Source organism: Rhinolophus ferrumequinum, chromosome X, assembly GCF_004115265.2.
Source record: "Rhinolophus ferrumequinum isolate MPI-CBG mRhiFer1 chromosome X, mRhiFer1_v1.p, whole genome shotgun sequence".
In the NCBI taxonomy this organism is placed as follows: domain Eukaryota; kingdom Metazoa; phylum Chordata; class Mammalia; order Chiroptera; family Rhinolophidae; genus Rhinolophus; species Rhinolophus ferrumequinum.
In genome coordinates this window covers 72880740-72905599 of record NC_046284.1, presented here as the reverse complement: position 1 = coordinate 72905599, position 24860 = coordinate 72880740, and the positions used below count along the sequence as shown (strand labels likewise).

The following is a 24860-nucleotide window of genomic DNA, read 5'->3' as shown; positions in this document are numbered from 1 at the left end:
GTGCCTCTGGGCTAATACGATAGTAGATTGGGCCCACACTTTTACTGGTGGGGTGAATCAGTCATCTTGTCAGATCAACATGGAACTGCCTGTTAGTTCAGCTTCAGTGTTGCCGTGGAAAATTCGCCCCTCCAGGTGGCAATGGCTGTATCGTTGGCCATTGAGGGACACCCCCTGGGACATTACCTGGACTGGATTGAAACTTTTTCTCGTGGGCTTGGTGAATTAAACCTGCCCCTGCTTGAGGTACTGAGTGTGGGATGGTGGTGGTCTGCTGCGGCAACTGTTATGGTTATGAATCATGGATATTGTATCCACCTCCACGTCCCTTACACAGGTACCTTCGCGGAAGATGCTTGTAGCGTAGATTGTGAGGCGAGACCCTGGAGGGGTGGAGTGTAGTGGTGGAGTCCCAGAAAGCAGTTTCCAGGCTGCCAGCCTCATGTGGAAAGGTGTTGGCTCGGTTATTAGATGGCCAACAGCTGTAACCAGTTGGCCATCAGCTGTAACCATTTGGTCATTAGCCACTATTGTTTTGTATATAACTGCCATGGCTACACTAGCAAGCATGGATTGCAGATGGTGCGGATCCTACTTCCTGTGTCTCGACTGGCTGCCAGCAGAGGAGCCCTTGTTGGGGTATGGGTGGATGTTTGCTTCTTGTGTCTTGACAAGCCGCCATTGAGAATATAGTGGTATGAACCCTCTACCTGTGGCTCTGTTGGTGTTCCTTTCTGGCCTCACCATATCCTGTGTTTACCTGCCGGGAGCTGAGTCCCTGCATTACAGGAGCCAATTGGCTTTCTTTTCTAAAAATGTATTTATTATTCATGTGATAAATATCTGTTGAACTATATCTGTGTTCTAGCAGTGTGCTAGAGGATAAATATAAGAGCTAACCTTAAATCTTTGAGAAATTTGTAGTATAACAAGTATATTAGAAAAGGATTTCAACAGTGTATTGGTGAGGACTGGAGTAGAGAGGAAGGATATGGATTAGCTCAGGTGACCTTGGGACCTTTCTATAGCAGAGAGAGTTGATAATTAGAGTCATTATCTATAGGCTTTGTGTAAGCTAAAGCGTGATGGTGTGGCATATAATGTAGGGCAAAGTTAAAAGAATACAGGAAAAAAAAACCAGTACTGCTGCCATGTAGGCTGCTAGAGGTGGCTGCATTTCCCTCATGGGATAAAGGACTTATACTATTCTATGGGAAGAAACAAAGTTTATAATTAGGATTATATTTTGATAATACAGTGGTATGAATTCATGTATGGCCAGGTCTGTCAATCAGACAAAGTGACAGTTTGTGGTAATTATAGGAATATTGGGCTGGAGTCAGGAGAACTGGCTGGATTGTTATCCCATCTCTGTCACATACTTACTGTGTGACCATGAAAAGCCACCTTATTTCTTTGGCCTCAGTTGTCTTATAAATAATTAATTATGATTCCTTATCAATGAAGAATTAATCATGATTACAGAAGTCCTTTTTAGGTCTTATTCAAATGAGACATTTGATTTATGTCTTTCAGTTCTATACTTTTTTAAACTTCTGGTGTCTATCACTATGATCATGAGAAGAGCAGAAGAATATTGCCAGCTGATAAATGCATTGTTTCCATTTTAAAATATGTGCCCACATTTGGAAATGATTCAGTGGGCATATAAATAATTTTGTTGTTAACTGTGAATCCTTTTATTCTATTAGTAAATATTTTCCCTTATAAGGAAAAGTGCCTCCAATTCATGACTCTGCATCTTTATTAAGTCATTATTAAAACAAAAAATGTGAAATGACTGAGAAGCTATTTTCCTGAAATCATGAAACTTGACAAGAAGGATGACATATAGAGATGATGATAATAAAGATATTATAATACTCTATCTTTTTTCTCTTTTCCAGGATTTCACCTCTATAATAAGATGCCCATAGTTGTACCTGAAAGTTGCCTCTTGATGTTTGTAGGTCTCATCCTGGGAGGACTAATTTGCAGTTTAAATGACAAATCCCCACCAGTAAGGGACAGTGATAGATTTTTCCTGTATTTACTTCCACCAATTGTCCTTGATGCAGGGTATTTTATGCCCGCTCAGCCATTTTTTGAAAACATAGGAACCATTCTGTTGTATGTTGTAGTTGGAACCATGTGGAATGCATTTGGGATAGGCCTTTCCCTCTATGGCATATGTCAAGTGAAGTACTTCAACCTTCAAGATGTGTCATTGCTCCATAACCTTTGGTTTGGGAGTTTGATTGCTGCACTAGATCCTCTGGCTGAAATCTCTGTATTTGAAGAAATTCATGTGAATGCAAAGCTTCATATTTTGGTGTTTGGAGAATCCCTCCTTAATGATGCTGTTACTGTCATAAGTATCCCAGGCATGAGCTTTTTAGGTATTGCTTTAGGTTCCCTTATTCTCACCCCTGAAATTTAAATAGTAATTTTGGTTTAGGCTATAATTGAGTAAGTTAGTCCTAGGAATAAGTTTATGAATTCAGCAAGTATGATATACTGGTCAAAATATGTTTTAGAAAATGTCAGTGCTTCCTTTATACTTTATTAATCTTCTATCTGTTTATTAAGCAAACACTGAGTTAAAACTTCTGGAGGCCATAGTCTTCCCAGTCATATCAGATAAAAACACCTTAGCCATGAAAGATATCTTCATAGCCGATCAGACAATTTTCAAACAGAATCACACATAGTTTGATGCAGAGCAGTAGAAATATCTGTTGATACAGGGAAGCTTTCTAGTAACTCATGTTGAAAGGAAGTGAGGAGTTGAGAACTTCAAGATTGAGAAACCTTAAATTAGAAGGCTACATAGGGCATAATTTGAGACTTTCCTGATTGATACATTCACACTTTTTTTTTTTTTAAATGCAGGTGCTCTATAAGCTATTTAAATCTTTCTGTGGAATGCCATCTATCAAACCACTGGATATTTTGGCTGGGATAGGAATTTTTTTTTTTTTTTTTGGTTGGAATCGGAGGCATTTTCACTGGGTTCCTGTTTGGCATGGCTGTTGCCTTTACCACAGGCTTTACCAAGGTCATTTGGGTCATCGAACCTCTCTTTGTCTTCTTATGTAGTTACCTCTCCTACCTGATTGCTGAAATGCTCCATCTCTCAGGGATTGTGGCGTAAGTATCTGGACAAGTCTTTGATTTAGAGTTTCCTTTAGAAATTGAGTTTGATTTTCCACTAGGAATCTAGGAAATTGAATTTCCTAGATATGGTAGGAGGGGGAGGACCCTCCCTTTATGCTCTTTTTTATTATTATCTTATCTTACTTCTAATAGAGTCATTTAGTCATAACATGGCAAGTGTTACTGTAACCAACTTTATGGACTCCCTATAGAGATTAAATGGCTACTTCCCATCTACCTTGCCTATGTTGGGTGGGGCAGTTAGTGTGACTCCTTAATTGCATAATAAAATGCTGAGAATTTGGAATGGGGCTACCTAGGATTTTTCTTTTCTTTTTTTTTCAGATATATATTTTTTTAATTTATTGGGGTGACAATTGTTAGTAAAATTACATAGATTTCAGGTGTACAATTCTGTATTACATCATCTATAAATCCCATTGTGTGTTCAACACCCAGAGTCAGTTCTCCTTCCATCATTGTTAGTGTAGAAATTTAAAAAAAATGTATAGCGTTTTTTTGAAATTAAAGTTTATTGGGACAAACAACACAATTGAAAAATGGGCGGAGGACCTGAAGAGACATTTCTCCAAAGTGGAGATACAAATGGCAAATAGACATATGATAAAATGGTCAACATCACTAATCATCAGAGAAATGCAAATAAAAACCACAATGAGATATCACCTCACCCCAGTCAGAATGGCTATCATCAACAAGACAAATAGTAACAAGTGTTGGATGGGCTGTGGAGTAAAAGGAGTCCTCATACACTGTTGGTGAGAATGCAGACTGGTGTAGCCGTTATGGAAGACAGTGTGGAGGTTCCTCAAAAAATTACGAGTAGAATTACCATATGACCCAGCAATCCCTCTCTTGGGTATCTACCCCAAAAATCTGAAAACATTTATCCATAAAGACACGTGTGCTCCAATGTTCATTGCAGCTTTGTTTACGGTGGCCAAGACATGGAAACAACCAAAATGTCCTTCGATAGATGAATGGATAAAGAAGTTGTGGTATATATACATAATGGATAGTTCTTTATCTTTACAGGGGAGAATCATTCTCCTGTCAAATTAGTGTATCTCAGTGCAATAGGGCTCCTGTGATAAGTAATTAGATGGCACACCACATAAATAAGCTTGGCATGAGCTCTTCATGTATAGATAAAATTTCTGCCATTACAATTAAATATTTTTATAACTTCTTTTGTAAACCGTATGGCGTATGCCAGGTTTCTTTTCTACCATCCATCATTGTCAATTAACCAGTGAGGGTAATACCTCATATCTAATAATAAACTCATAAACCTAAATGCCCATATAGTAAAGTAAGCAGTAATAGTATCTAAGTGCTTTTGTACTAGGATTTAGACAGATCATCGCATGCTGTGTTTTTAAAAGAAATAATGAAATACATTTATTCAAATGTTGCAGGTTTTCCAGAAGCTTAAAAAGAAAAAAGAGATTGATTTTTTAAAAAATTCAAGTAAAGTCAACATACAACATTATGTTATGTTCAGGTGTTTAATATAGTGATATGACATTTATATTCCTTGAGCTGTGATCACCACAATAACTTTAGTAACCGTCTGTCACCATGTGAAGTTATAATGATAATATTGACTCTTTTCGCTATGCAGTACTGTACATACCCATGACGTTTCTTTTTCAATACCTGGAGGTTTGTACCTATCATTCCTGTTAAGATTTTTCACCTAGCTCCACACTCCCTCCTCTCTGACAACTATCAGTTCGTTCTCTGTATCTATGAGTCTGTTTCTGTTTTGTTTTACTTCATTTGTTTCTGTTTTTTTTTTTTTTTTTTTTTTTTAGATTCCACATATAAGTGAAATCATATGTATTTGTTTTTCTCTTTCTGACATATTTCAGTTAGCATAATACGCTCTAGGTCCATCCATGTTGTCACAAATGGCAATAATTTATTCTGTTCTATGTCTGAGTAATATTCCATTGTATATGCATATATACCAAATCTTCTTTACCTATTCATGTTGAGGAACACCTACATTGCTTCCATATTTAGGCTATTTTTAACAATACTGCAGTGAGCATCAGGGTGCATATATCTTTTTGAAGTGGTGTTTTTGTTTTCTTTGGATAAATGCCCAGAAATGGAATTGCTGGGTCATATGGTAGATCTATATTTAATTTTTTGAGGAATCGCCATCCTGTTTTCTGTAGTTGTAACACCAATTTACAGTCCCACCAACAGTGGACACGGGTTCCTTTTTCTCCACATCCATGTCCAAATTTGTTATTGACTTTTTGATAACAGTTACTCTGACAAGTGTGAAGTAGTATCTCAAAGTAGTTTTGATTTGCATTTCCCTGATAATTAGTGATGTTGAGCATATTTTCTTGTCTGTTTGCCATCTGTGTGTCTTCTTTAGAGAAATGTCTGTCAGGTCCTCTGCCCATTTTTAAATTGGATTGTTTGTTTTTACATGTTGAATTGTATGAGTTCTTCATATATTTTGGATATTAACCCTTTATTAGACATATCACTTGCAAATATCTTTTCCCATTCAGTAGGTTGTTTTTTGTTTGTTTGTTCGTTTTGTTGTTGACAGTATTCTTTGCTGTACAAAGGTTTGTTTTTTGTTTGTTTGTTTGTTTTGTTATAGTTGACAGTATTCTTTGCTGTACAAAGCTTTTTAAGCTTGATATAGTTAATTCTACTTGTTTATTTTGCTTTTGATGCCCTTGCCTAAGGAGATATAAAATCCCGAAAAATATTGCTAAGACTAATCAAAATGTTTCTGCCTGTTTTCTTCTAGGATTTTTGTGGTTTCAATGCCACAGACTTAAGTCTTTAATTGATTTTGAGTTTACTTTTGCATGTGTTGTAAGAAAGCAGTTCAGCTTTATTTTCAGCATGTATCTTTCCAGTTTTTCCGGCACCATTTATTGAAGAGGCTGTCTTTACCCCACTATATATCCCTGCCTCCCCAACAGGTTAATTGACCATATAAGTGTGGGTTAATTTCTGGGCTCTTTATTCTGTTCCATTGATCTGTGTACCTGTTTTTGTGCCAGTACCATTGTGTTTTGATTACTATGGCGTTGTAGTATAGTTTGAAATCAGGAAGTATGATACCTCCATCTATGTTCATCTTTCTCAAGATTGCTTTGACTACTTGGAGTCTTTTGTGGTTTCACATAAATTTTAGGATTCTTTGTCCTAGTTCTGTGAAAAGCATCATTGGTATTTTGATAGGGAATCTGTAGATTGCTTTGGGTAGCACAAACATTTTAATGGTATTAATTCTTCCAGTCCATGTGAATGGTATATCCTTCAATTTATGTGTGTCATTTTCAATTTATTTAATGAATGTCTTAGATTTTTTAGAGTACAGCTATATTGACTCCTTGGTTAAATTTATTCCTAGATATTTTTTGGATGCAATTGTAAATGTGATTTTTTTTCTTAATTTTCTAATAATTGGTTATTAATATTGTATCCTGCAACTTTACTAAACTCATCTATTCTAAACTTTTTTTTTTTTTTTTCTGGAGACTTTTCTGGAGGGGTTTTCTATATATGGTATCATGACATGTACTAATAGTGACGGTTTTACCTCTTCCTTTCCCATGTGGATGATTTTTTATTTTTCTTGACTGATTGCTATGGCTAGGACTTCTAATACTATGTTGAACAAAGGTGGTGAGAGTGGGCAACCTCATATTATCCCCAATCTTAGGGAAATATTTTTCAGCTTTTCACTGTTGAGTATGATGCTAGCAGTGGGTTTGCCATATATGGCCTTTATTATGCTGAGATATGTTCTCTTTGGAACCACTTTGTTGAGTTTTTATCATAGGTGGATGTCGTATTTTGTTAAATGCTTTTTCTGCATTTATTGAGATGCTCACATGATTTTTATCATTTGTTTTGTTAATATGGTATATTACATTGATCTGCAGATATTGAAACATCCTTGCATTTCTGAAATGAATACCACTTTACCATGGCACCTTGTCTTTTTAATGTAATTTTGAATTTGGTTGGTTAATATTTTGGGGATTTTTACACCTATGTTCATCAGAAATATTGGTCTGTAATTTTCTTTTATTTTTTGTAGTGTTTTTGTCTGCTATAGGTATCAAAGTAATGATGATTGTAGACTGAGTTTGAAAATGTTCCTTCCTCTTCAAAGTTTTGTAATAGTTTCAGAAGAATAGGCTCTAATTCTTCTTTAAATGATTGTTAGAATTCCCCTGTGAAGCCAACTAGTCCTGAACTTTTGACTGTTGGGAATTTTTTATTATTGATTAAATTTTATTCATAATAATCAGTCTGCTCAGGTTTTGTTTCTTCCTGGTTGTCTTGGAAGAGTGTATATTTCTGGGAATTTATCTATTTCTTCTAGGTTGTCCACTTTCTTGGCATGTAGCTGTTTGTAGTATTTACTTATGATCCTATGTATTTTTGTTTTATGGGTTCCAACTTCTATTTCAATTGTGATTTTATGTATATAGGCCCTCCTTTCTTTTCTTCATGAGTCTAGCGAAAGCTTTATCAAATTCATTTATGTTTTCTGACATGAGTTCTTAGATTCATTGATGTTCTCTATTGTTTATATAGTCCCTATTTTTTTATTTCCACTGTGATAATTTTTTAAATTGAAGTTTATTGGGATGACACTTGTTAGTAAAGTTACATAGATTCCAGGTGTACAATGCTGTAATACATTATCTATCTCTCACATCGTATGTTCACCACCCAGAGTCACTTCTCTTTCCATCACCATATATTAGACTCTGTTTACCCTCTTCTAAAGCCCCTTTCCCCCTTACCCTCTGGTAATACTAAAACTATTGTTTATGTCTATGACTTTTTCTGCCTTCATTTCATTGGCTTTTTCCTGTGCTGTTTTCAGTTTTATGTACCACATGTCACTGAAATCATTTGGTTCTCTACTTTTTCTGTCTGACTTATTTCACTTAGCATTATAATCTCAAGATCCATCCATGTTGTCACAAATGGTACTATTTCATCTTTTCCTATTGCCGAATAGTATTCCATTGTGTATGTATACAATAATTTCTTTATCCATACATCTATCGAAGGACGTTTTAGTTGTTTCCATGTATTGGACACAGTAAATAAAGCTGCAATGAACATTGGAGCACACATGTCCTTATGGATAAATGTTTTCAGATCTTTTTGGGTAGATACCCAGGAAAGGGATTGGTGAATTATATGGTAATTCTATTTTTAATTTTTTGAGGAATCTCCACACTGCTTCCCATAGTGGCTGCATCCCCACCAACGGTGTATGAGGGTTTATTTTTCTCTACAGCCTCTCCAACACTTGCTATTATTTGCCTTGTTGATGATAGCCATTCTAACTGGTGTGAGGTGACATCTCATTGTGGTTTTTATTTGCATTTCTCTGATGATTAGTGATGTTAAGTGTTTTTTCATATGTCTATTTGCCATTTGTATATCTTCTTTGGAGAAATGTCTCTTCAGGTCTTCTGCCCATTTTTTCAATTGGGTTGTGTGTTTTTTGTTGTTGAGTTGTATGGTTTCCTTGTATATTTTGGATTTTGGCCCCATATTGGAGGCGCTGTTTGCAAAAATCTTCTCCCATTCAGCTGGTTGCCTCTTTATTTTGTTGATGGTTTCTTTTGCTTTGCAGAAGAAGATTTAAAGTTTGATATAGTCCTGTTCATTTATTTTAGCTTTTACTTCCCTTGCCTTTGTAGTCAAATTCATAAAATGCTACTCGGACCAAAGGTCCATAAGTTTAGTTCCTATGTTTTCTTCTATGCATTTTATTGTTTCAGGTCTTATGTTTAGGTCTTTGATCCATTTTGATATACAGTGACAGATAGCAGTCTAGTTTCATTTCATCTAGTTGCATTAAATCTGTATATTGCTTTGGGTAGTATTGCCATTTTAACTACGTTGATTCTTCCAATCCATGAACACAGAACGTCTTTCCATTTCTTTGTGTCTTCTTCAATTTCTTTTAAAAATGACTTATAGTTTTCAGCATATAGGTCTTTCATATCCTTCGTTAAGTTTATTCCTAGGTATTTTATTCTTTTTGCTGCAATTGCAAAAGGAATTGTTTTTTTTTTCTTTTTCTGAGATTTCGTTGTTAGCATATATGAATGCAAAGGACATTTGTACATTGATTTTGTAGCCGGCAACTTTACTATATTCATTGATTGTTTCTAATAGCTTTTCAGTGGAGTCTTTAGGGTTTTCTATATATAGCATCATGTCTTCTGCAAAGAGTGACAATTTAACTTCTTCATTCCCAATTAGGATGCCTCTTATTTTTTCTCTTGCCTGATTACTCTTACAGGGACTTCCAACACTATGTTGAAAAGCAGAGGTGATAGGGGACAGCCCTGTCGTGTTCCTGAACGTAGAGCAAAAGGCTTCAGTTTTTCACCATTAATTATGAGATTAGCTGAGCGTTTGTCATATATGGCCTATATTATGTTAAGGTATTTTCCTTCTACACCTATTTAATTAAGTGTTTTAAACATAAATGCATGTTGTACCTTGTCAAATGCTTTTACTGCATCAATTGATAAAATCATATAATTTTTGTCCTTTATTTTGTTTATGTGATGTATCACATTGATGGATTTGTGGATGTTGAACCATCCTTGTTCCCCGGGGATGAACCTCAATTGGTCTTGATGAATAATCTTTTTAATGCATTGTTGTATTCGATTTGCTAGAATTTTGTTTAGGATTTTTGTATCTGTATTCATCAGAGATATTGGTCTGTAGTTTTCTTTTTTTGTGTTGTCCTAACCAGGTTTTGGTATCAGGGTAATGTTGGCCTCATAAAATGAGTTAGAGAGTAATATCTCTTCTTAAAATTTTTGGAAGAGTTTGAGCAGGATTGGTATTAGATCCTCTTAGAAGGTTTGGTAGAATTCACTAGTGAAGCAATCTAGTCCCTGACTTCTGCTTTTGGGAAGGTTTTGGATGACTGATTCAATTTCGTTACTGGTGATCTGGTGATAGCTCTGTTTAGATTTTCCAGTTCTTCATGGTTCAGCCTAGGAAGGCTATATGTTTCTAAGAACTTGTCCATTTCTTCTAGGTTATTGAATTTGGTGGCACATAGTCCTTCGTAGTATTCTTGGATGATCCTTTGTATTTCTGTGGTGTCCGTGATGACTTCCCCTTTTTCATTTCTGATTTTGTTAATTAGTGTCTTCTCTCTTTTTATGTTAGTGAGTCTAGTCAAGGGTTTGTCAATTTTGTTAACCTTTCAATGAACCAGCTCTTTGTCACATTAATTTTTTCTATTGTCTTTTTGTTCTCATTTCATTTAGTTCTGCTCTGATTTTTGTTATTCCCTTTCTTCTGCTGACCTTAGGTTTCATTTGTTCTTCTTTTTCTAGTTCTTTATGGTGTAACATGAGGTTATTTATTTGGGATTTTTCTTATTTCTTGAGATAGGCCTGTAATGATATAAATTTCCCTCTTAAGACGGCTTTCACTGCATCCCCAAAATTTGGTAGGATATATTTTCATTGTCATTTGTTTCTATGTATCTTTTGATCCCTCGTCTAATTTCTTCTTTGGCCCAGTTGTTCTTTAAAAGTATGTTGTGTAATCTCCATGTATTTGTGTTTTTTCCTGCTTTCTTTTTGCAGTTGATATCCAATTTCAAAGCCTTGTGATCAGAGAATATGCTTGGTATGATTTCAATCTTCTTAAATTTGCTGAGGCTGATTTTATGTCCCAATATATGGTCTATCCTTGAGAATGTTCGAAGTGTAAGAGAAAAAAATGTACAGTCTGATGTTTTAGGATGAAGTGCTCTATATATATCAATTATGTCCATTTCATCTAATGTGTCATTTAGGGCTGCTATTTTGTTGTTTATTTTCTGTTTAGATGATCTATCCATAGCTGTCAATGATGTATTTAAGTCCCCTAGTATAACTGCGTTTTGGTCAATTTCTCCCTTTAGTAGTTCCTTGGTATATTTTGGTGCTCCTGATTGGGGGCATAAATATTGATGACTGTCATGTCTTCTTGTTGTGTAGTCCCCTTTACAATTATGAAATGCCCATCTTTGTCTTTTGTTACCTTTTTCACCCTGAAGTCTGTTTCACCTGATATCAGTATGCTACACCTGATTTTCTCTGGATACCATTTGCTTGGAGTGTCAATTTCCTCCCTTTCATTTTGAGTCTACGCTTGTCCTTGTAGCTGAGATGTGTCTCTTGGAGACAGCATATGGTTGGGTTTAGTTTTTTGATCCAATCTGCTACTCTGTGTCTTTTTATTGGTGAGTTCAGTCCATTTACATTTAGGGTGATTTTGATATGTGAGGATTTCCTGTTATTCTATCTTTAGTTTTCTGGTAAGGCTGTGTCTCCATTGTTTCTTTGCCTTTTTGTTGTTGTCTATTATTTCTGTGTGGTGGTATTCTATGATGTTTCCCTCTGTTTCTTGTTTTATTACAGTATATATTTCAGTTCTGAATTTTTTTTTGAATGGTTACCCTTAAGTATGTGTAAAAGAAAGTTTGATATTTAGAGTATTCCATTTTCTTCAGCACGCTTACTCTCTCCAGTCCCATATTCCGGTTCAGGCCTTACTCTCCCCCTTTTTATGTTTTGGGTGCCACAAATTGTCCCTGTTGATGGTGGTCGAATAGCCTCCTTCAGTATTTCTGGTAGTGTAGGTCGTGTATTAGAAAATTCCCTCAGCTTCTGTATGTCTGGAAAGGTCTTTATTCCTCCTTCATATCTAAAGGATATCTTTGCTAGATATATTATTCTTGGCTCATAATTTCTCTCTTTTAATAGGTTGAATATTTGGTTCCACTCCCTCCTGGTTTGTAGAGTTTCTGCTGAAAAATCTGATGATAATCTAATGGGCTTTTCTTTGTAAGTTGCCGTCTTCTTTTCCCTGGCTGCTTTGAGGATTCTTTCTTTGTTGTTGATTTTAGACAGCTTCAATACAATGTGCCGTGAAGAAGGCCTATTGGAATTGAGGTACTTAGGTGTTCTATTTGCTTCTTGGATTCGAGGATCCAGTTCTGTCCACAAGTTTGGGAAGTTCTCATCAACAATTTGTTTGAATATATTCTCTGTTCCCTTCTCTCTTTCTTCTCTTTCTGGTATGCCCATTATTCTTATATTGCTCTTTCTGATGGAGTCAGAAAGTTCTTATAGAGTTCTTTCATTTCTTTTAAGTCTCAAGTCTTTTTCTTCTTCCATCTGTTTCATTTCCAGGTTTCTGTCTTCGATGTCACTGATTCTTTCTTCCATCTCATCAACTCTACCACCTAAGCTGGCTATTTTATTCTTAATTTCTTCTATTGAGCTCTTAATTTCCAGAAATTCTATTTGGTTCTTTTATAAAATTTCAATCTCTTTCGTAAAATGCTCATTTTGTTCTTTGGTTTTGTTTCTGAATTCTATAAACTGTCTTTCTGTGTTTTCTTGCATCTGATTGATTTTTTTTCAGAACTGCAATCTTGAATTCTCTGTCATTTAAGTCACAAAATTCCGTATGTTTAAGTTCCTTTTCTGGTGAGTTTTCACTTTCTTTCTGAGCTGTCTTGTTGCCTTGGTTGTTCATGGCAATTACTGATTTATTATTTCTCTTCCTAGTCGTGTACAGTAGTAGCTTCTGCAACAGGTTGATAGGAACTGGTCTTTCTTTTGTTTTCCAGTACTTGTTGGTAGAATATTTTATTTTATCTCTGACTGCAGCCATTTTTTCTCTCTCACATGGTAGTGCTATGTTCTCTCTGCACTATTCCAGCTTCTCACACAATGGGGGGATTCCCTGGGAGAGGAGCTTCTCCTCTGTTAATAGTTCTCCTGGGTCACAGGGCGCTGTGTCCGTGTGAGTATGTGGCGAGCTTTTGAATTTCCAAAGCTCTTCCTGCACCGGATTCAGAGCTCGTATGTTTCAGCAGTTCTGTTTACTCCTTCAGGGATCCGCCCAGATAGGTGGTGCCAGGGGCCGGGTGACTTGTGAGAGGTGGCCCAGAGCAATGGCGGCGACCACCACCACAGCCGGTCCTTCTTCCGCAGCTCTCTCCCCTTTGTCATAACTAGTTGGGCTGCGAATCTGTGTCGGCGGTCCACAGTTCTCAGAACAGCAAATAATCTGTTCTTTTGATCTGACACTGCTACTGTTCTGCTTCTAGCACCAGGTAGGTGGGGGTGGGGCGAGCTCTTGTAGGGTAGGGAGGGAGCCGCTTGTCTCAGTGCCTAAGGCTTCCGTTCTCTGCTTGGCAGTGAGTGCTTAAACCACCGTTTTCAGCCTTATTCCCTCAGTCTTTGCTCCGAGGTCTGTGCCGTGAGCATTGGGTTCAGTATGTTATATGCTGCCCCCTCAGCCCTGTGGGCCATAAGTGGAGCCCTAGCATTCCGAGTTCTTCCCTCTCCCGCAGCTGCAGTAGTTCAGGGATGCAGTGAGCTCGGAGCACTGAGCTAGGACTGTGTCCTGCGTCCGTGCACCTGTAGGTGAATTCAGTAGTGGGCCTCTTCGTCTTGCCTGTCTGCTGTGCAGGGAGTCCTTTGTGGAGTTATTGTTGTTCAATTAGTTATAAATTCCAGGGGAGCTTTACAGAGGCTCACCTCACGCTGCCATTTTGATCAAAAAGTTGGATGTGTTCTAAGTACTACATTTTTAAATTATCCCCTACATTTATGTTTTTGGCATCATATTTTACATCTTTTGTGTGTGTGCATTTATTAATTTATTATTGTATATATACACATGATCTTACTACTTTTGTCTTTTAACCATCATACTAGCCTTATAATTGGCAGATCCACAACTTTTACTAAATATTTTCTTTTGTCAGTGAGATTTTTCCCCCTTGTATCTAATATTTTCAGGTTTGTCCTTTTCAGCTTAATGAAATCCCTTTAACATTTCTTGCAGTGCAGGTTTAGTATTGATGAATGCCTTTAGTTTTTGCTTGTCTTGGGAACTCTATCTCCTTCACTTCTGAATGGTAACCTTCCTGGGTAGCTTATTCTTGGTTGTATGTTTTATCCTTTCGTCACTTTGAATATATTGCACCATTCTCTTCTGACCTGCAAATTTTATGCCTACAAATCAGCTGATATTCTTATGGAGATCTTCTTGTACATAACTGGCTGTTTTTCTCTTTCTGTTTTTAAAATTCTCTATTTATCTTTTGGCATTTTAATTATTATGTGTCTTGCTGTGGGCCTGTTTAGGTTCATCTTGTTTGGGTCTCTTTGTGATTCTCGGACATGGATGTCTGTTTCCTTCAACAGGTTAGGGAAGTTTTCAGCTATTATTTTTTTCAAATAAGTTTTTGTCCCTTTCTCTCTCTTTTCTCTCTGCGACCCCTGTGATACAAATGTTGGTATGAATGATGTTGTCCCAAAGGTCCCTTAAACTATCCTCATGTTTATTTTCTTTTCTTTCTGGTTTCCTGGTTTTGTGCTTTCCACTACCTTATCTTCCATGTTGCTGATCCATTCTGCATCATCTAATCTGCTGTTGATTCCCTCTAGTGTATTTTTCATTTAATTTATTGACTTCTCAGTTCTGATTTTTAAAAATATTTTCTGTCTCTTTGTTGTAGTTCTCACTGTGTTTATCCTTTCTTGTTCCGAGTTAGTTGAGCATCCTTATAACAATTGTTTTAACTCTTTTTCCATAGATTTCTTGTCTCTGTTTTGTTTTCTTCTTGTTCTGGGTTTTTGTCCTATTCTTTCATTTGGAACAAATTTCCTTGTCTCTCATTTCAGCTGTTTATTGGTGTTTGTTTCTATGTAGTAGATAAATGTGCTATCTCTCCCAGTCTTGAAATAGTGGCCTTTGGTAGAAGGTGTCCTGTGGATCCCAGTGGCACAATCCCCTCTAGTCACCAGAATGAGGTGCTCCAGTGGTGTCCCCTTTGTATTTGGATCACAATTGCTGCAACTACACCAGTGTGTTTTTTAACCACACTGATTGTCTGCTGGAATATCTGTGACTACTGCAGAGAATCTAGTATGTAGGGGCTGGCCCTAAAGAGTAGGAGCTACTTTAGAAGAGCTATGGTACAGGCTGAGGCCCACTGCTGGTTGTGTCAAGCCTGAAGCCTCTTGGCAGGGTCTCCAATGTGGGCCAAGGCTGGCTGCCACTTATGCCAAGCTTAGAGCCACTTGTTATAAGCTACAATGTGAAATGAGGCCAAATGTTACTTGTGCTGGGTTTGGGGCTGCTTTGTTGGAGCTACAATGTAAGCCAAAGCCAGCTATAACTTGTGCCAGGCTTGGAGACTCTTGGTAGGAGCTGTGATGTGATCCAAGTCTGGCCATCACTTTTGGTGGGCTTGGGGCCACTTGGGAAATGTATGACGTGAGCTGAGACTGGCTTGCACTTGTTCCAGGCTTGGGGCCAGTTGGAAAAGGTGATTATGTGAGCCAAGGCCAGCCACCATGTGTGGCAGATCTGGAGCTACTGGGAAAGGCTCTGGCTGGTGTAAGTAGGTTGGGTGGGGTGGGATCTCAGGAGAACATAGGATGGGGAAAATGGTGTTAGCCAGGTTAATGGAAAGTGATACATTTGGTGGTCCCATTTGCAGATGGGTAGACACGTGAAAGGAGATCACAAAAAAAGAACAAAGAATCAGTGTTACCCACCCATGCTTAATCCCCAGATAGAGTTCCCACCTATCTGTGCTCCTCTGGCACTTGCCCTAAAGTTAGTCAATATAATTCCTTCACATATGACCCAGGCACTTCTCCAACTGTCACCTCCACATTGGAGGTTGGAGTGAATGAGTTGATGCATGAGCCCTTTAAGATCATCATCTTGGTCTCCCACAGCCCTTCATATCTCTAAAATGAAATCCCTGCTGGTTTTCAAAGCCAGATATCATGGAGACTCTTCTTACTTGCATCGGTCCGCTGAACTGTGGAACCCTGTATGGGGGATGGGGCACCATGGCTGAGATATTCCTGCCACTTGTGAATCACCACACTAGGTATGGGATCTGACCAGACTGAATCTCTGACCCTTCTACCCATATCAACCTGGCTTCTTTATATCCTCCATTATAGGAATTCTGTTCAGCTAGTCTTCAGGTGTTCCTCAGTGATGATTCCTCTATATTTAGTTGTAATGTTGGTGTGTTCATGGGAAGAGGTGAGCTTAACATCATATTCAGCATCTTGACCCCACCCCTCAAAATTGATTTTTAAGTTAGGTTCCACAGAACTAATGCCATTTGACTTTAGATAACTCGAAGCTCTAAAAGGATTTACTGTAAATGATAAATGTCACAGCACAGTGGTTGGACATAGCCTTAAAGTTTTAAATAAAATGTTCTAGTTTGAAATGAAAGATTATATCTAGGTTCTGGGTGATTGTATCTTAATTTGTTGAGAAATGTAGTTTGTGCTTTAACTTGTCTTTCATGTTTATTGTCTGTGTTACCTTATGAAAGACAAGTAAAAGAAAGCCAATAAATTTAATTCTTGTAATCCAGGGCATTTTCCAAAGCTTTTACTATAGTATCTTTTGAGTACTCTGGACTTCTAAAGTACTTGGCAATGTGGAAATTGTTGCCATTCTGTGCTGTATCCTGAGAGAATGAACCATATAGAAAAAAACATTGTGAAAACTAGTTGCTTTCTCTGAAAAATCTCCTGATGCTTAACTTTCTTGTAAATCTAAGGTGTTTTATTTGGGGTTAGGATTACAGGTATCCTTTGAGACTGTATTTGATAATCTTGTTTCTTTTGACTGAAAAAGATATACCCTTATTTTCTATGGACATAGGTTAACAAAATCATTAAATTATTTAATTTTTATTCACACCACGTTAGGCTTGGGCTTTAGGTGTATTTTTATTTTCTTGTGTACATTTCTTTTTTCTTTGTTTTTTATAACTTTTTTATCAGTTTCAGGTGCACAAAACAATGTAATAGTTTAAGTATATTTTTGTTATTTAAAAGTTATTTGTGTAAATATCCTTTAACAATATATGAACCTGTCCAAACTTTGTGTTTTGGTATAAAACTCTGTCTTACCTAACATGTTTCCCCGAAAATAAGACCTAGCCAGACCATCAGCTCTAATGTATCTTTTGGAGCAAAAATTAATATAAAACCCAGTCTTATATTATATTATATTACATTATATTCTAAGACTGGGTCTTACATTATAGTAAAATAAGACCAAGTCTTATATTAGTTTTTGCTCCAAAAGATGCATTAGAGCTGATGGTCTGGCTAGGTCTTATTTTTGGTGAAACACAGTAAATGTAGGTAGTTCTGAAAGTAGTTGAATTGAAGAGCACAAGTGTGATTTAAAATATTTGAGAAGATCCTTTTCTGAGACATTGTATTAATAGGAAAATTAAGCTTAAAATACTGGATTAAGAAATGGAGCACTGGTATTTGGGTCACCTAAATGACCAAACTAGATAAGATAACGAAGATATTTAAACCTGTAATTAAAATGCATAAAATCATAATTCAACTAATAGGCAATGCATAGATTTTAAATATTAAATACATTTGAAAAATTAAAATTTTATATTTTTTTGTGATGGAAGTAGAAAAATTCCTCCAAAACCTTTTGAGCTTCAGTTTCTTTATCTGTTAAATGTAATGATAATACCTACAGCACATGATTTTGAGTAATAATATAAAATAGTATATTTACTGAATGCTATTTAAATATGAAAAGTAAATTTTAGTCATTTTGTAGTTATTCCCTGATTGAATCATTGTCTTAAACATGAAGCAAAAGTATAATCCTAGCCACAATGTTACATTGGGAAAATTTTCTCTTCCATATTATTCCATTGTTCGATAATTTGAAAAATATAGCACAAAACAACTGCACTCAGTCAAGCATTGATCACGTTTTCAGAAATGAGCTGTATGTGAATCAGGTTCTACCTAGAGGAGTATTGCTTCTTAAAATGGTCAATATCGTCATTCATTTTTTTTTTTTTTGGAGGAGAAAATGGGGAAGAAACGGTCCTGAATGAAAAGTAATTAAAACTCTATTAGGAGAATTGTGAGATTGAACACTATTTTCAGCTTAAAAGAAGAAAGCATCTAGTCTTAGTAATAGGTGCTTTTAACAGTGGTGTATTGCATCCATTATAGAACTCATTTTTGTTTTCTTAAGATTTTATCGGGGAAGGGGAACAGGACTTTATTGGGGAACAGTGTGTACTTCCAGGACTGTTTTTTCCAAGTCAATTTGTTGTCCTTTCAGTCTTATTTGTGGAGGGCGCTGCTCAGCTCCAGGTACAGTTGCTGTTGTTAGTTGCAGGGGGCGGAGCCCATCATCCCTAGTGGAGTTGAACCCGCAACCTTGTGGTTGAGAGGACGTGCTCCAACCAACTGAGCCATCCAGGAGCTCAGCAGCAGCTCAACAGCAGCTCAGCTCAAAGTTCCGTGTTCAATCTTAGTTGCAGGGGGTGCTGCCCACCATCCCTTGCAGGACTCAAGGAATCGAACTGGCAACTTTGTGGTTGAGAGCCCACTGCCCCATGTGGGAATCGAACCAATAGCCTTCAGAGTTTGGAACATGGAGCTCCAACCGCCTGAGGCACCGGGTGGCCCTATAGAACTCATTTTTGTTCCTTTTCAATAAATCATTGTTTCTGAAGTCAATAAGTATGCATTTATTGATATTTTGAAGATAGGTTTTATTATATTATATTGCCTTCTACTTTAGACAGTTTTTTGTTTTAAAAAACCCATCAGTAGCACCAATTTCTATCACATAAAATTTATGTATAAAATATTAAATTTTATTATAATGAAAAACTATATGCATATATATTTGTATTATAAGTAGCAGTCATTAGTGATTCTTTTAAATTAATATGCAGGTCTAAATTTCTATTTAGAAATTTGAAAATATCTTTTTATCACTATTATATTTTGTTACCATTTTTTTAAAGCTTGACAAATATGAATTTGTCTCTATGAGTTTCCAATTAGTCTGTATTTAATTCATAAAACTGTTTGGTATTGTTGCCTACCAGCAGAGGTAGGAGAATAAGATTAATAACTGCAGTTGGGTCAGAGAGCCATGACTGTCTAATATTGTTCTTGAGACTCTCAGCAAATAGTAGGCGTGATTAAATGTCAAATTGACAGCACTTTTTGGCAAAAGAAACAGGAATAACTGTTCTTGTCTGGTGTCATTTCTATGTACAATTAATGAAATGCACCATTTCCTGGCTCTGCGTATAGTATTATATCAATGTTACAGTGCAGAAAGCAGCAAACTGATTCATTTCTCATCTTCCAACTTTATATTATAAATATTCTTAGATAAAGATTATATTCTGAAAATTATTTGTGCAATTAGCTTGTTTCTGATTCCTATTCAGGAGTGTGAGCAAAATTATTTTACATTCTAATGAAAAACGAATTTCTAATTCTGGTTAAAATACTCAAAGGGTACTATTTTTATATACCATTCTCTTCCCCAACCATAAAAATACCTATCAATTTTGTAAAAAAAAAAAAAGGCACTTATAGAGCTTGAGGTTTCAGAAAGATGTTTTGTATAGTGATAAACAGTATTTTTGTAATATCATAAATATATTATAAGGTTGTATTTGTGCATTTGAAGTGAATTACAAAGCTAAGGCATTCAAATTTAAGAATACTCTAGCTTAAGCCTCCAGTTTTATAATGAGTTTGAGTTGTACCAGTTGGTAAATTTCATAATTAACCCATTTTACAATATAATAATGCTTTATCCAAGAAAGAAACATCAATCAGCACAAAAATGCCATATATAATGAAATTTCTATATTGTTTTATAAGTTTGTTTGGCTTTCAAAACTGTTGGAATCTAGTAGAAGATTGCTTTTTTTTTCACTTAAATGGTAGAATTCTATGTGCCTGGAGAACATACTAGAGCTCATTCACTTTTGGAAGGAGTTTGTCTTCCATCTCATTGACCCACAAATGGCTTTAGTTGGCAACTGTGGTCTTCATTATTTGCAGATTCCAGATAAATATCTTCAATTTACTTTCTAGTCTAGTTGACACTTTAAATACTAAACTTAAATTTAAAGTTAAGTCTTAGCTCAAAATATGTACATAAATAAAATCAGAAATTATAGCTGTGGCTTATTTTTAATTTTCATGGTAGACACTATTAGTCTGAGAATATTCCTTAAAGATATGAAATAGAATCATAAAGTTTCTTTAAAAGGTTATTTTCTTTTGATTTCTTTTGAAATGTATCAAGCTTATACATTCTTAGCCATTTGGAGTAACTGAAAGAATACTTGTATATTTAAATCACTGATATTAGAGGAAACACTTAAACAGTGAATCACAAAGATGCCCCTCTTTACGAACTCCCTTGTTTTAATTCAAATTCTCCAAGACCAGGATAAAATATGTTCTAATGGATGTGTCTTCAGTAAAACTTCTCTGGCTCACCCAACTGGCTCAGTTTTGAAATTGCAACGCCAATGGTGTTTTCAGGAAAGAAAAAGTGCTTTTTGCTGAGAATTATATGAGAAGAAAGATCTGTAACGAGAGATGCACACAGTAGGGATGCAATTTTTACTTTTGAATGAATATACAAGTGAGTGCATGAATGACTAGGAGAATTTTAGATAATACATCATGAGGTCACTTCTGTAAAAGAAAGCACTTGTATTTATCATGTTTCACACAACCTACCTTATAGAGAAATAGATCCATAAAGTGAGTAAATGACATTCTTAAGTATATTATATTTAAGGAAGAAGGTAAAATGAATTCCCTAAAGATCTGTAATGAGTCAATGACAGACACGACCTTTTATTCTATAATTTAATTACTAAGAAAATCTTCTACTCATATGACAATCAGTACTTGAACATTTAAGTAAAATGCAGTCTAGTCTTAAAGACTCTGAGAAACCTTATTGAATTCATCAAGAAACAAACATGAAACAAATTAAGATAGCATATACAAATCAAGGCTAATTCTACTAGATAAAGTCTTGGAAATAGAACTTAGAAATAAGCTATGATTTGTAATTTTTTATCCTATTTGGGTGTTAGCTTTTCTCCCATGCCTATTCTTAAGAGTTTATGCATTACTATGACTTCTTCACAGAGGGATTGTAATAACCTAAGAGTATGCATTTTGACATTGTGAATGCTTCATAGTGATCTAGGCCTATGGTATTAAAATTGATCTAGGCCTGTAGACTCATGCTGGTCTGTTTGTTAGTGTAGAAATTTAAAAAAAATGTATAGCGTTTTTTTGAAATTAAAGTTTATTGGGACAAACAACACAATTGAAAAATGGGCGGAGGACCTGAAGAGACATTTCTCCAAAGTGGAGATACAAATGGCAAATAGACATATGAAAAAATGCTCAACATCACTAATCATCAGAGAAATGCAAATGAAAACCACAATGAGATATCACCTCACCCCAGTTATAATGGCTATCATCAACAAGACAAATAGTAACAAGTGTTGAAGAAGCTGTGGAGAAAAAGGAACCCTCATACACTGTTCGTGGGAATGCAGACTGGTGCAGCAGTTATGAAAGGCAGTGTGGAGGTTCCTCAAAAAATTACGAATAGAATTACCATATGACACAGCAATCCCTCTCCTGGGTATCTACCAAAAAAACCTGAAAACATGTATCCATAAAGACACGTGTGCTCCAATGTTCATTGTAGCTTTATTTACGATGGCCAAGACATGGAAACAACCAAAATGTCCTTCAATAGATGAATGGATAAAGAAGTTGTGGTATATATACACAATAGAATACTATTCAGCGGTTAGAAAAGATGAAATAGGACCATTTGTGACAACATGGATGGATCTTGAGATTATAATGCTAAGTAAAATAAGTCAGACAGAAAAAGCAGAGAACCATACGATTTCACTGATATGTGGTATATAAACCAAAAACAAGAAAAGAATAAGACAAACAAATAAGAAACAAAAACTCATAGACACAGAAAATAGTTTAGTGGTTACCAGACGGTAAGTGGACAGAGGGGTGGTAGATGAGGGTAAAGGGGATCAAATATATGGTGATGGAAGGAGAAATGGCTCCGGGTGGTGAACACACAATGGGATTTATAGATGATGTAATACAGAATTGTACACCTGAAATCTATGTAACTTTACTAACAATTGTCACCCCAGTAAACTTTAATTAAAAAAAAAGTTTATTGAGTGACAATTGTTAGTAAATAGGTTTCATGTGTACAATGCTGTAATGCACCATCTATATTTATCACATTGTGTGTTCACCACCCGGAGTCAGTTCTCCTTCCATTACCATATATTTGATCCCTTTTACCCTCATCTATCACCCCTCTCCCCCCTTGCCCTCTGGTAACTACTAAATTATTGTCTGTGTCTATAAGTTTTTCTTTCTTCATTTGATTGTCTGTTCCTTTGTTGTTTTCAGTTTCATATACCACATATCAGTGAAATCATATGAATCTCGACTTTTTCTGACTTATTTCGCTTAACATAATAATCTCCAGACCCATCCATGTTGTCAAAAATGGCACTATTTCATCTTTTCCTATTGCAGAATATTATTCCATTGTGTATATATACCACATCTTCTTTATCCAATAATCTATCAAAGGAAACTTTGGTTCTTTCCATGTCTTGGCCACCATAAATAAAGCTGCAATGGACATCGGAGCACATGTATCTTTATGGATAAATGTTTTCAGATATTTCTGGGTAGACACCAAAAAGAGGGATTGCTGGGTCATATGGTAATTCTGTTTTTAATATTTTGAGGAACCTCCACACTGCCTTCCACAGTGGCTGTATCAATCTGTATTCCCATCAACAGTGTATGAGGGTTCCTTTTTCTCCACAGCCTCTCCAACACTTGTTACTATTTGTCTTGTTGATGATAGCCATTCTGACTGGAGTGAGATGATATCTCATTGTGGTTTTTATTTGCATTTCTCTGATGATTAGTAATGTTGAACATTTTTTCATATGTCTATTTCCATCTTTATGTCCTCTTTGGAGAAATGAAAAATGCGTATTCTTTAACAATCTTCTAAATATGATAATAAATGGGGGCTTGTATTTTATAAGTCTTTAATTTTACCTCACTTTTCTAGTAATTCATTTTTATTGTAATTGACAGAAACTGATCTTTAACCACAGAATGTCTGAGAAGCACTGATCTAGGCCACAGTGAGTTTTTGAAACAGTCATTTGACGTCTTTATTAAACTTTCAAAAATGTATGTGGCATCATATCAGGAGCTAGTCCTACAAACTAAAGTAAGGCTCAGTCCTCTATGAGTCCAGTTGGAGAGGGTGGATAGTGGATGGGGGTTTATAATGTAGTTTTTAAGACATTGGGTTCTGCAATCAGACTGGTGTGTGTGTGTGTGTGTGTGTGTGTGTGTGTGTGTGTGTGTGTGTGTGAGATCCCTGATCTGATGGTTGCTAGGTGCATAAACTTAGGTAAGTTACTTAAACCTTTCTGAGCTTAAGCTTTCTGATCTACAAATTGGACAAAATAAATAGTGCATAACTGATGCAATTGCCATGAGAATTAAACTATATATATATATATATATATATATATATATATATATATATATATATATATATATATATGCACACATACATACACACACATACACATACATACATATATACATAAAGTGATAAGCATAGTACCTCATATACAGAAAATTCTCAATGAATATTAGCTAATATTTTAAGGGAAAACATCTATATGAGTAAGTATGGTATAAGGCAGATGTGACAAGGGTCAAGCTAGAGTTGCAAATTACTATGAGTGATACAGGCTTCAGGGAGAAGGGATACAGGTCTTTGTAGAATGAGTATGTTCAGAGCAACTGGAGAATGGTTGGAGGGGAGTACTTTAATAGGAATACTTGATCTTATACAAAGCATTTTTTTGTTATAATTTTCTAGAGGACCTCACTAGATTATAAGTAGTTATTTTCTGGAATATATTTTTAACAAAAAGTAGCACTCAGCATCACAGAAATTGTGGTGTGAGGTGAGCCTCCTGAAATCTTCCCTGGAATTTATAACAAATTGAACGGCTATAATTCCACAAAGGACTGCTTGTGCAGCAGACAAGCAGGAGTAGGAGATGCACAATTGAAGTCATCTAAATGTGGGTAAATTGGGTGAGTGTGGAAGGAAGAGAGGGGAAAGTTTGAAGATGTGGGCCACATGCCAGCCACAGGATGAAGACCAGAGCTAGGAGATCCAAGCTCCCTACATTCCAAAGCTACTGCAGTTACAGGAGAGGGAATAATTTAGACTGCTAGCATTCCTCTTATGGCTCACAGTCCTACCTGAGGGATCAGCATATAACATGGCTGAACCCAACATGCACAGCAGAGACCTGAAAGCAAAACTGAGGGAAGAAGGGTGAGAATGGTGGTTTAAGCTCTCACCGCAAAGCAGAGAACAGAAGACATAGGCACAGAGTCTAGCTGACTCCTCCTCACACTCCCAGAGCTTGCCGTTCCCCCACCTTCCCAGTGCTAGAAGTGAAATGGTAGCAGTGTTGGATCAAAAGAACAGAATATTCACAGTTCTGAGAAGGGAAGGGAGCCTGGGGTGCAGGACTGGCTATGCTGGTGGTCGCCACCATTGCTCAGAGGTATCTCTTACAACCCACACTGCCCCAGCCTCCACTTATCTGGGTGGATCCCTGCAAAGGTAAA

The 24860-nt window shown here is 36.2% G+C and overlaps 1 protein-coding gene across 1 annotated transcript in view; it reads left to right on the top strand.

Moving 5' to 3' along the window:
* LOC117013999 (sodium/hydrogen exchanger 2-like) overlaps positions 1–24860 on the top strand; it is a 92302-nt gene that overhangs the window by 5776 nt on the left and 61666 nt on the right. Inside the window, 3 exon segments of the mRNA XM_033091711.1 lie at positions 1908–2368; positions 2893–2973; positions 2975–3150. Of these exon segments, the coding sequence (XP_032947602.1) occupies positions 1908–2368; positions 2893–2973; positions 2975–3150 (718 nt within the window).